Here is a 13,317-nt window from a genome sequence, read left to right on the forward strand (position 1 = left end):
CTTTTATTATATTTCTCCTCTGTTTTCCTCCATCTTTCTCTTCTTGCCTTTTCACACTCTCTTTAATTGTATCTGACTATATCTCTCACGCTAGCTTGTTTCTATCTCCCTTTCCGTTTCTCTTCTTCTTTTCTCTTTCTCATTCTTTATCCAATAATGTTTTTGGAACTAAACCTCTGCATTCTCTCTGTTTCTGTTCTACCCCTCACAGTTTGCTGTGGTCCAGTATTCTACAGAGATCAACATAGTCTTTGACTTCAAGTATTACCAAGAAGTAGGTGATCTGAAAGTTCTGGAAGACTTCCCACACACCAGAGGCAACACCTTCACCCCTTCGGCCATCAAATATGTTGCGTGAGTTTTTTTCTTGTCATTTTGCTGTGTGTCATAAGGAGTGTTGAGTTTTAACGGGGTTAAACCAAATAAAACCACCCGGCCTGGGTCATCATAACATTACTTTCGAGAAAGGGTCAAGGTAGTATCAATATTCTTAAATTTTAACACATATTACACCACAGCAATAGTTAATGGTTTTTTCGCCAGGAACATGGATTTATTCTACTAAGTGACACATTCATTAGATGCTTTTCAATTCAAAACATTAATGTTACTTCATATATTCACTCGAATATACTTCACTTGCGTGTACATTCATTAAATTCTTTTCAATTCAAAACATTTACATTACTTCATGTATCCACTTGTATATACGTCAATTACGTGTACTATTTAAAGTGCTCACAGTGTGATAGAGGGCAGTTTGATGGGAAGAATGGGAGTGATTGGATAGGTGAGGGACAAGGTAAACGTGTTACAATTATGTACAATAAAACCTTTACGGCCTTAAAAAGGTCCTCAATTCTCCTAGAATCATAACACATAGGTCGTAACCAATTAATTTCTTCTATTCCTATGGGTTTGAAGGTATGTAGAAGTCTACGTTTTGACCCCTGTGTGGTGAAGGGTTATTAGTTCCTCATTGTGGGGTCTTCCGTTTATGTGGAGCACCTGAAAATAATAAATTGAATTAAATGTATGAAATATAGTGTGGTGGAGAAATAAGGTAGGTAACGGCAGGTACCTACTTGAGGAAAGAACTGTGATTGAACTTTCCTAATTGGTTGCAAACCGCTCCTTGGGATCTGTAACAAAACATTTCCTCTGTAAACTAGGTTAAAGAAGAAGGAGACTCACTGTAATGGACATTGAAATTGTGGGGAAATAAATTTCCCACGGCATGTTGTGTATGTAGTCAACCGGGCAGAGCCTTAAATCACTGCAAAGAGAGGGGTCATTATTCTCCCAATGTGTGCACATGCCAGCACATCCTTGCGGCCTACTGACCGCGGGCCCCTAATTTTATGTCCGCTAGGGATCACCGACAGCATTGAGGTCCACAATGATAATTCCTCTTAAATTAACACTGCTTCGGTAGCACAACGCTATCTTCTAGCTAGTTTAAACACCTTTCTCTCTGAACGTATCCTTTTGTTGATTTTATCCACAGATTCTTTCTGTTTCCTTATGAGCAACACACATTGGGAGAATAATGACCCCTCTCTTCGCAGTGAGTTAAGACTCTGCCCGGTTGACCACATATTAAGTAAAACTGCCTATGTGATGGGATCACTGTGCTGAAGTGGTTTTCTTGGTCTTACTTATGAAACTACTTTCTGGAATGTGCAGTAAAACTGCTTGTGTGAGGGCAGCTATGCAAATGTTATAATTTCCTATGGGGTTTAATATTTCAAAGCATTATTACATTATCACGGACATTCAACATTGTGATAAAATATTATCCCAGTCAAATGCATCCTATTACACTTATATGAGTCAAGTAGTAAAAACTGCCTTGTTTCAATTTTCGCTTCCCCATTTTATCAAATTTTTTTTTAAAGTATTTTTTATTTTGTTGATATTCCTGTCCTGGGATCATCACCAGCAGATCAACTCCACAGCAAAGATATTTTCAGTTGTTGCAAAAAATTAGCACTGTATGTGCCAACCCACGTACCAAGTCCCGGTGATGGTAGTTAGGCGCATTTAATATGTATTAACATAAGAATGGGACCCCCTCTATATTTACTTCAATGGTCAGGGAGGAGAGACAAAAAACACAATAAGAAATATTCCCCCACGACCTCTACAGTTCTGGCGGTAACAACTCCAACACTTTAACTGTTATACTTTAACACATAGTGGCAACATCAATTTTTTTGGTTTATAGTTTTATTATTTTTTTAGTTATATTTTATAGTACAAAATTATCACTTATCAATTTATCATTTCAATTTGTACATTTTCAAAAGCTCATTTCATAAAACACATAGTACTACATTAAAGACAATAAAAAACATAACCATTCCATGCAGAGAAAACAATGTGAAAATAGACCATTCTTACAATTGCATACACCAAACTCTCATCATACATACTACATTCACTCCTTATTCTGCGTCTGAGGGATCGCAGATTGAAGTGCGAGTTTATACGCAAGGTCGACGCGTTTCGGCGGTATAAAACCACCTTCCTCAGGACCTTTCTTGCAAAATACTCAAATATTCAAAAAGATGCTTTATAACCCCTGCATGGTCGGGTATCTGTAACGATAAATGACATACATTTGCATCTTGTATATTCATTAATTTCTTCAATTTAATTATACTTTAACATCGATTCAATAAGTTGAGTTGCCCTATGTACACAAAGAAACCTGCTTGTTTGCACATTTTATTATTTTACGTCTTGTAAGGCCGGACCTGAACCAACAGGACCGCATCATTGCTAGCACTCTCATCATGGACCGAAAACATTTTATCGACTAGAAAAGCAAATATTTAGCTAAGTGAGAGGTTTTTGTAATTTTATACATAAACCTACCAACTAGATCATTCTCAAAGATGACTTCTGAGATGTGAAGTGTACATGTCCACATTTCTATCTATGAAAACTAACACCTAAAGATAAATGCTAATGGAGTTTTGCAAAGCAGTTAAAAATGTCTTAACATATAATATACCTTAGATTTTTTGGTGGACTGGAACCCTGCTTCGTTCACAAATTCAAACCTTCTCAGATTTAACTTTTGGGAATTCCTATGTCGGATCAGAAACAACTTATATCACTTATCTGTTGAGCTAAATGTCAAGTAACAGCTGCAAGAGCCAGCAGCAGCAACCAACACGAACGATGAGGTGTCCCAATGAAATGCAGCTTCCAAGCACCTTTTCTAATGTGGAGGCGGGGCGGGGCGAGGCCAGCAGGGAGAGCGGCCAGGTGACGGGAGGCGCGGGGAACCGGGGCTTCTGGGAAACAAAGTCCGGACCCCAAGCGCCCGCAGCCCATCTAGCAAACAATTCGCCCACAAACACAGTCCTGGTGTCCCTTAAGGAGGAGCAGCGCAGCGGGACCCGCGGAGCGGGTACCGCAAGTTGTAGAGTCAAGTAACAGCTGCAAGAGCCAGCAGCAGCAACCAACACGAACGATGAGGTGTCCCAATGAAATGCAGCTTCCAAGCACCTTTTCTAATGTGGAGGCGGGGCGGGGGGAAGGCCAGCAGGGAGAGCGGCCAGGTGACGGGAGGCGCGGGGAACCGGGGCTTCTGGGAAACAAAGTCCGGACCCCAAGCGCCCGCAGCCCAGCTAGCAAACAATTCGCCCACAAACACAGTCCTGGTGTCCCTTAAGGAGGAGCAGCGCAGCGGGACCCGCGGAGCGGGTACCGCAAGTTGTAGAGTCAAGTAACAGCTGCAAGAGCCAGCAGCAGCAACCAACACGAACGATGAGGTGTCCCAATGAAATGCAGCTTCCAAGCACCTTTTCTAATGTGGAGGCGGGGCGAGGCCAGCAGAGAGAGCGGCCAGGTGACGGGAGGCGCGGGGAACCGGGGCTTCTGGGAAACGAAGTCCGGACCCCAAGCGCTCGCAGCCCAGCTAGCAAACAATTCGCCCACAAAAACAGTCCTGGTGTCCCCTAAGGAGGAGCAGCGCAGCGGGACCCGCGGAGCGGGTACCGCAAGTTGTAGAGTCAAGTAACAGCTGCAAGAGCCAGCAGCAGCAACCATCACGAACGATGAGGTGTCACAATGAAATGCAGCTTCCAAGCACCTTTTCTAATGTGGAGACGGGGCGAGGCCAGCAGGGAGAGCGGCCAGGTGACGGGAGGCGCGGGGAACCGGGGCTTCTGGGAAACAAAGTCCGGACCCCAAGCGCTCGCAGCCCAGCTAGCAAACAATTCGCCCACAAACACAGTCCTGGTGTCCCTTAAGGAGGAGCAGCGCAGCGGGACCCGCGGAGCGGGTACCGCAAGTTGTAGAGTCAAGTAACAGCTGCAAGAGCCAGCAGCAGCAACCAGCACGAACGATGAGGTGTCCCAATGAAATGCAGCTTCCAAGACGTAAAATAATAAAATGTGCAAACAAGCAGGTTTCTTTGTGTACATAGGGCAACTCAACTTATTGAATCGATGTTAAAGTATAATTAAATTGAAGAAATTAATGAATATACAAGATGCAAATGTATGTCATTTATCGTTACAGATACCCGACCATGCAGGGGTTATAAAGCATCTTTTTGAATATTTGAGTATTCTGCAAGAAAGGTCCTGAGGAAGGTGGTTTTATACCGCCGAAACGCGTCGACCTTGCGTATAAACTCGCACTTCAATCTGCGATCCCTCAGACGCAGAATAAGGAGTGAATGTAGTATGTATGATGAGAGTTTGGTGTATGCAATTGTAAGAATGGTCTATTTTCACATTGTTTTCTCTGCATGGAATGGTTATGTTTTTTATTGTCTTTAATGTAGTACTATGTGTTTTATGAAATGAGCTTTTGAAAATGTACAAATTGAAATGATAAATTGATAAGTGATAATTTTGTACTATAAAATATAACTAAAAAAATAATAAAACTATAAACCAAAAAAATTGATGTTGCCACTATGTGTTAAAGTATAACAGTTAAAGTGTTGGAGTTGTTACCGCCAGAACTGTAGAGGTCGTGGGGGAATATTTCTTATTGCATTTAATATGTATGCCACAGCCTCTGCTACCATTGTGTTTTCTTTTTTATATGACCCTCCTGGCATCCACTAGCTTGTACATGCTCATTCTAACCATGCCTGCATCCCTTTCTGCAAAGTGTTCAGGCTCCACTACAGACAACTCCTAGACTTGGCAACCGATTAATAGTTTGACAGCATACTCTGGCACACGCTTGGTGGAGTTCACTGTCCATCAAACCCTTGGCCGGCCGTCCTATTATATATATATATATATATATATATTTATTTTTTATTTTATAAAGTTTAGTTAGTCAGACTGCTATCTTTCTGAGGGCGGTGCCCCTGCTGGCTGGGCCATTGGAAACCTTACTCCAATGGCATGACCGAGTATGAGCCGTCACAGAAAGGACATCAGACCGCCTGCCCTCTTTATAGTTTTTTTCTGTCTGTCACTGTTAGAAAAACCCAGGCGGTACCAGACTGGTGGAAAATAAACCTTACCTCCCTGGGCTGTGGGGGTCATTAGTTTTTTTAAACTCCCGCTTAGGGAATATTCACTTTCGGGTATTTTATTACTGGACTCAAATTGAGGCAGATGCATACATAGGAATGCATATGCATCTGAGAAGGTGGTGACTCTCCTCAGGTGACAGTTATTTCAAAATGGTCTAGAGAAGAGTTACTGAAGAAGTATACTTGAACGTGGTAAAATGTATAAAAAGTTAAAATATAGGCATTCTATAATAAATTACTTATACCAATAAACTAAAAAAGTAGCCTGAGGTTTGTCAGAGAACTGTTCTCTGAAAAGGGGCAAATAAACCATGCACAAAACATATAAGATATATGTAATTTCCAAGGAATTACCTTAAGTGGAACTGGACATAATATATGTAAGCGATGTGATAGAGCAGACGGGGCATAAGAATGTCTTTAACTTATCATTTCAACCTACAAACTAAATATTACGCTGATAATTTAGCTATGGTTTTTACAATTTGCATATTGACAGATCAATACCCATCACCTAATATTCCCTTGCTTGCAAAACTCATAAAAGGTGCTGTCCTGGTTTCAGGAATATGGCATCTTTCATGATTTCAAACAGGAGATTTTTTCATTTACCTTCCATATTTGCATGCACAGTTCAATGGTACCTTTTGTGATGTATATCCAATATGGTATCTTGGTTTGCCCAGTGATAGAAGACCATTAGAAGAGATTCCATGTGATGCTAAAAGACTAAAAAGCAATAGGCTTAAGATCATGTTAGAGAAGTGGCAGATCAGCACTGAAATGTGTACATACTTGGCCATCCAAATTCAGATTCTATGGTTTTAACCATCTCATCATGTAGCACAAAGCAATTAGTCATGTAATATTGTTCAAAATAATGTTTCCCCCCTACACAGTCAAACTGCGCTGACAATACCGTAAATCATGAGTGTGGCATTTTCCTACTAGCTTTATGAATTCTGTGACCCTGGGATCCAACCCCTTAACATTATCGCTTTTGATCTGTACTACTTCATGTTCAAGCGCTGTAGGCTGATAAATGTGCCTCCATAATAGCCAACCATATACGCCTGTATGTATCAGTCTGATCTGCTGTGTATTATTTTGTACTTCACTACTCTTTAGCACTACTGTAATATTGCTTTTGTAATAATGTAATGTGTTACTGTAACGTTTTATTTGCATTTTATTTGATACTGAAACACCCCAATAAAATGATATTGAAATAAAAAAATTTAAAAAAATTCTGATGTGGCGCAAACTTTATATGAAATGCTCATGAATGTAATATAATTCAATTTGAATGTGACTTAAGTGGCAGATAGACAGAAAATGGCAAATAGATTTCTGCATGTTAAAAATAAGGTAATCCGTGTTCACAGTCTTCATTGTTTTGATATAAAGCGGTAAACTATGTACTTTTCTTTTATCAGTCCCACAATGAGTTGAGTGCCATGCTTAGTTCAGATAGTGAATGAGGAATAAGTGGCTAATAGGTGACCACAGCACTGGCCTCTAAAGCCTTACCTGACATAGAGCAGAGAGAGTGTGTGATGAAAAAGGAGGGTTCAGTCCGTTTTTTGGGACAGATTGATTAGTTTCCATTTAGGGTGCATATAGTGCTTTACTTTCTTGGCCCATGACTACTTTGGAAGGGCTTAAGTTTTTAGAAAGAAGCATTAGGTGACAAAAAGTAACAAGCATTTGCAATGCATAAGGTCTCGCATTAGGAAAGTTTGAGCTATTGGTATTGTAAATGACACATTTTTTATATACGTGTTGGTTTTGAAAATAGCAAAAATAATAGCTTTGTCATTTACAATGGCAATAGTTATAACTTGTGACACCTATAGCATTTGTAATGCAATATGTGTTGTATTCACGTGACTTAGATGTATTGATATTACAAATAACAATGGCTTTGAATTTTTTTAATAATTAATACTTAAATAAAAGTTATTGTAATTTATAATAGCAATAGCTTAAACTTTTGTAAATAACTTTTGTGAAGAATATGTTCAGTGTATTTTATTGTGACGAAAATCCAAGAACAGAAGTGAAATACTAACCTCTTTTTGTGACATTTGTAATAAAGCTTGAAACATTGAGAGATCATATTTGACCCAGTTGTTGTTGAATGGTTGCACAGATTGATGCTGTGGTGGCGCTGAGTGATGTTGTGGTGGCGACTAGTGATGCTGTGGCATTCAATGATCCGTTGGTAGCGCATAGTGCTGTTGTTGTGCCCCTTAGTGATGCTGTGGTGGTGCTGAGTGATGCTGTGGTGATGCGATAGATAGAGTGAGTGGGATAGATAGATAGAGTGAGGGCGATAGATAGATAGAGGGAGGGCGATAGATAGGAGTGAGGGCGATAGATAGCTAGACAGATAGATAGAGTGATGGCGATCAGTATCTAAATAAATAGATAGAATGAGGGCGATAGATAGATAGATAGATAGATAGATAGATAGATAGATAGATAGATAGATAGATAGATAGATAGATAGATAGATAGATAGATAGATAGATAGATAGATAGATAGATAGATAGATAGATAGATAGATAGATAGATAGATAGATAGATAGATAGATAGATAGATAGATAGATAGATAGATAGATAGAGTGAGGGCGATAGGTAGATAGATAGATAGAGTGAGGGCGATAGATAGATAGCGTGAGGGCGATAGATAGAGTGAGGGCAATAGATAGAGTGAGGGTGTTAGATAGAGTGAGGGTGTTAGATCGATAGATAGATAGATAGATAGATAGATAGATAGATAGATAGATAGATAGATAGATAGATAGATAGATAGATAGATAGATAGATAGATAGATAGATAGATAGATAGATAGATAGATAGATAGATAGATAGATGGAGATGGATAGAGTGAGGGCGATAGATAGATAGTGAGGGCAATAGCAAGATAGATAGAGTGAGGGCAATAGCAAGATAGAGTGAGGGCGATAGATAGAGTGAGGGCGATAGATAGAGTGAGGGCGATAGATAGAGTGAGGGCGATAGATAGAGTGAGGGCGATAGAGTGAGGGCGATAGATAGAGTGAGGGCGATAGATAGAGTGAGGGCGATAGATGGATAGAGTGAGGGCGATAGATAGATAGAGTGAGGGCGATAGATAGAGTGAGGGCGATAGAGTGAGGGCGATAGATAGAGTGAGGGCGATAGATAGAGTGAGGGCGATAGATAGAGTGAGGGCGATAGATAGATAGAGTGAGGGCGATAGATAGATAGAGTGAGGGCGATAGATAGAGTGAGGGCGATAGATAGAGTGAGGGCGATAGATAGATAGAGTGAGGGCGATAGATAGATAGAGTGAGGGCGATAGATAGAGTGAGGGCGATAGATAGAGTGAGGGCGATAGATAGAGTGAAGGCGATTAGATAGATAGAGTGAGGCCGATAGACAGAGTGAGGGCGATAGATAGAGTGAGGGCGATAGATAGATAGACAGATAGAGTGAGGGCGATAGATAGATAGACAGATAGAGTGAGGGCGATAGACAGATAGAGTGAGGGCGATAGATAGATAGATAGTTGTGTGTGGTTGTGGTTGTGTGTGCGTGGTTGTATGTGTGTGGTGTGTGTTATGCTTTGTTTTGCTATGTTTTGTTGTGTTTGGTATGCTATGCTATGTTTTGCTAGGCTATGATATGTTTTGTTTTGTTATGCTGTGTTTTGTTAAGCTATGCTGTGTTTTGTTAAGCTATGCTATGTTTTGTTATGTTATGCTATGTTTTGTTGTGTTTTGTTAAGCTATGCTATGCTTGGTTAGGCTATGCTATGCTTGGTTAGGCTATGCTATGCTTGGTTAGGCTATGCTCTATGCTTGGTTAGGCTATGCTCTATGCTCTATGCTTGGTTAGGCTATGCTCTATGCTTGGTTAGGCTATGCTCTATGCTTGGTTAGGCTATGCTCTATGCTTGGTTAGGCTATGCTCTATGCTTGGTTAGGCTATGCTCTATGCTTGGTTAGGCTATGCTCTATGCTAGGTTAGGCTATGCTCTATGCTAGGTTAGGCTATGCTCTATGCTTGGTTAGGCTATGCTCTATGCTTGGTTAGGCTATGCTCTATGCTTGGTTAGGCTATGCGCTATGCTTGGTTAGGCTAGGTTATGCGCTATGCTTGGTTAGGCTAGGTTATGCGCTATGCTTGGTTAGGTTAGGCGCTATGCTTGGTTAGGTTAGGTTATGCGCTATGCTTGGTTAGGTTAGGTTATGCGCTATGCTTGGTTAGGTTATGCGCTATGCTTGGTTAGGTTAGGTTATGCGCTATGCTTGGTTAGGTTAGGTTATGAGCTATGCTTGGTTAGGTTAGGTTATGCGCTATGCTTGGTTAGGTTAGGCGCTTTGCTTGGTTAGGTTAGGTTAGGTTATGCGCTATGCTTGGTTAGGTTAGGTTATGCGCTATGCTTGGTTAGGTTAGGTTATGCGCTATGCTTGGTTAGGTTAGGTTAGGTTATGCGCTATGCGCTATGTTATGCGCTATGTGCTATGTTATGCGCTATGCGCTATGTTGTGTGCTATGTTATGCGCTATGCTATGCTATTATGCTATGTTTTGTTATGCTATGATTTGTTATGCTATGTTTTGTTATGCTATGGTTTGTTGTGTTATGTTATGCTATGTTTTGTTGTTTTACTATGATATGCTATGTTTTGCTATGCTATGTTTTGTTTTGCTATCCTATGCTTTGTTTTGCTATGTTTTGTTAAGTTCTGCTGTTTTGTTCTGCTGTTTTGTTGTGTTATGTTATGCTATGCTATGTTATGTGCTATGCGCTGCGCTATGTTATGCGCTATGTTATGCGCTATGTGCTATGTTATGCGCTGTTATGCGCTATGTTATGCGCTATGTTATGCGCTATGTTATGCGCTATGCGTTATGTTGTGCGCTATGTTATGCGCTATGCGCTATGTTATGCGCTATGCGCTATGTTGTGCGCTATGTTATGCGCTATGCGCTGTTATGCGCTATGTTATGCGCTATGCTATGCGCTATGTTATGCGCTATGTTATGCGCTATGCGCTATGTTGTGCGCTATGTTATGCGCTATGCTATGCGCTATGTTATGCGCTATGTTATGCGCTATGTTATGCGCTATGCGCTATGTTATGCGCTATGCGTTATGTTATGCGCTATGTTATGCGCTATGTGTTATGTTGTGCGCTATGTTATGCGCTATGCGCTATGTTGTGCGCTATGTTATGCGCTATGCGCTATGTTATGCGCTATGCGCTATGTTGTGCGCTATGTTATGCGCTATGCTATGCGCTATGTTATGCGCTATGTTATGCGCTATGTTATGCGCTAAGCGCTATGTTATGCGCTATGCGCTGTTATGCGCTATGTTATGCGCTATGTTATGCGCTATGCATTATGTTATGCGCTATGTTATGCGCTATGCGTTGTTGTGCGCTATGTTATGCGCTATGCGCTATGTTGTGCGCTATCTTATGCGCTATGTTATGCGCTATGCGCTATGTTATGCGCTATGCTATGCGCTATGTTATGCGCTATGTTATGCGCTATGCGCTATGTTATGCGCTATGCGCTCTGTTATGCGCTATGCTATGCGCTATGCTATGCGCTATGTTATGCGCTATGTTATGCGCTATGCGCTATGTTATGCGCTATGTTATGCGCTATGTGTTGCGCTATGTGTTGCGCTATGTGTTGCGCTATGTGTTGGGCTATGTGTTGCGCTATGTGTTGCGCTATGTTATGCGCTATGTTATGCGCTATGTTATGCACTATGTTATGCGCTATGCGCTATGTTATGCGCTATGCGCTATGTTATGCGCTATGTTATGCGCTATGCTATGCGCTATGCTATGCGCTATGTTATGCGCTGTTATGCACTATGTTCTGCGCTATGTTCTGCGCTATGCTATGCGCTATGTTATGCGCTATGTTATGCGCTATGTTATGCGCTATGTTATGCGCTATGTAATGCGCTATGCTATGCGCTATGTTATGCGCTGTTATGCGCTATGTTATGCGCTATGTTATGCGCTATGTTATGCGCTATGCTATGCGCTATGTTATGCGCTATGCTATGCGCTATGCTATGCGCTATGCGCTATGTTATGCGCTATGCACTATGGTATGCGCTATGCTATGCGCTGTTATGTGCTATGTTATGCGCTATGCGCTATGTTATGCGCTATGTAATGTGCTATGTAATGCGCTATGTTATGCGCTATGCTATGCGCTATGCTATGCTATGCGCTATGCTATGCGCTATGTTATGCGCTATGTTATGCGCTATGTTATGCGCTATGCGCTATGTTATGCGCTATGTTATGCGCTATGCTATGCGCTATGTTATGCGCTATGCGCTATGTTATGCGCTATGCGCTATGTTATGCGCTATGCGCTATGCTATGCGCTATGTTATGCGCTATGTTATGCGCTATGCGCTATGTTATGCGCTATGCGCTATGTTATGCGCTATGTTCTGCGCTATGCGCTATGTTATGCGCTATGTTCTGCGCTATGCGCTATGTTATGCGCTATGTTCTGCGCTATGCGCTATGTTATGCGCTATGCGCTATGTTATGCGCTATGCGCTATGGTATGCACTATGTTCTGCGCTATGCGCTATGTTATGCGCTATGTTCTGCGCTATGCGCTATGTTATGCGCTATGTTCTGCGCTATGCGCTATGTTATGCGCTATGTTATGCGCTATGCGCTATGTGTTGCTCTATGTTATGCGCTATGCGCTATGTTATGCGCTATGTTATGCGCTATGTTGCGCTATGTTATGCGCTATGTTGCGCTATGTTATGCTGTGTTTTGCTATCCTATGCTTTGCTGTGTTTTGCTATCCTATGCTTTGCTGTGTTTTGCTATCCTATGCTTTGCTGTGTTTTGCTATCCTATGCTTTGCTGTGTTTTGCTATCCTATGCTTTGCTGTGTTATGCTTTGCTGTGTTTTGTTATGTTATGTTTTGTTGTTTTACTATGATATGCTATGTTTTGCAATGCTATGTTTTGTTTTGCTATCCTATGCTTTGTTTTGCTATGTTTTGTTATGTTCTGCTGTTTTGTTGTGTTATGTTATGCAATGCTATGTTTTGTTTTACTATGCTATGTTTTGTTTTGCTATTCTTTGTTATGTTATGCTATGGTTTGTTTTACTATGCTATGTTTTGTTTTGCTATTCTTTGTTATGTTATGCTATGGTTTGTTTTGTTATGCTATTCTATGTTTTGCTGTGTTATGCTATGTTTTGTTATGCTATGTTTTGTTATGCTATGTTTTGTTATGCTATGATTTGTTATGCTATGTTTTGTTATGCTATGTTTTGTTATGCTAAGTTTTGTTCTGCTATGTTTTGTTCTGCTATGTTTTGTTGTGTTATGTTATGCTATGTTTTGTTGTTTTACTATGATATGCTTTGTTTTGCTATGCTTTGTTTTGTTATGCTATGGTGTTTTGTTGTGTTTTGTTATGCTATGCTTTGTTGTGTTTTGCTATGCTATGTTTTGTTGTGTTTTGCTATCCTATGCTTTGTTTTGTTATGCTGTGCTTTTGCTATCCTATGCTTTTGTTTGTTATGCTATGCTATGCTGTGTTTCGTTATGCTATGCTATGTTTTGTTATGCTATGCTGGTAAGGGTATGTGAGGGTGTGTGTGAGTGTGTGTGAGGGTGAGTGAGGGGGGTGAGGGTGTGTGAGGGTGAGGGGGTGTGAGGGTGAGAGGGTGATGGGGTGTGAGGGTGAGGGGGTGTGAGGGTGAGGGGGTGTGAGGGGGTGTGGGGGTGGGGGTGTG

At 41.0% G+C, this 13,317-nt stretch overlaps 1 protein-coding gene across 1 annotated transcript in view; it reads left to right on the forward strand.

Annotated features, from left to right (window-relative positions):
- LOC144768869 (integrin alpha-M-like) overlaps nucleotides 1–13,317 on the forward strand; it is a 337,089-nt gene that overhangs the window by 111,057 nt on the left and 212,715 nt on the right. Inside the window, exon 7 of the mRNA XM_078652877.1 lies at nucleotides 212–354. Within this exon, the coding sequence (XP_078509003.1) occupies nucleotides 212–354 (143 nt within the window). The remainder of the gene's footprint in view (nucleotides 1–211; nucleotides 355–13,317) is intronic.

Source organism: Lissotriton helveticus, chromosome 7 (assembly GCF_964261635.1).
Source record: "Lissotriton helveticus chromosome 7, aLisHel1.1, whole genome shotgun sequence".
In the NCBI taxonomy this organism is placed as follows: Eukaryota; Metazoa; Chordata; class Amphibia; order Caudata; family Salamandridae; genus Lissotriton; species Lissotriton helveticus.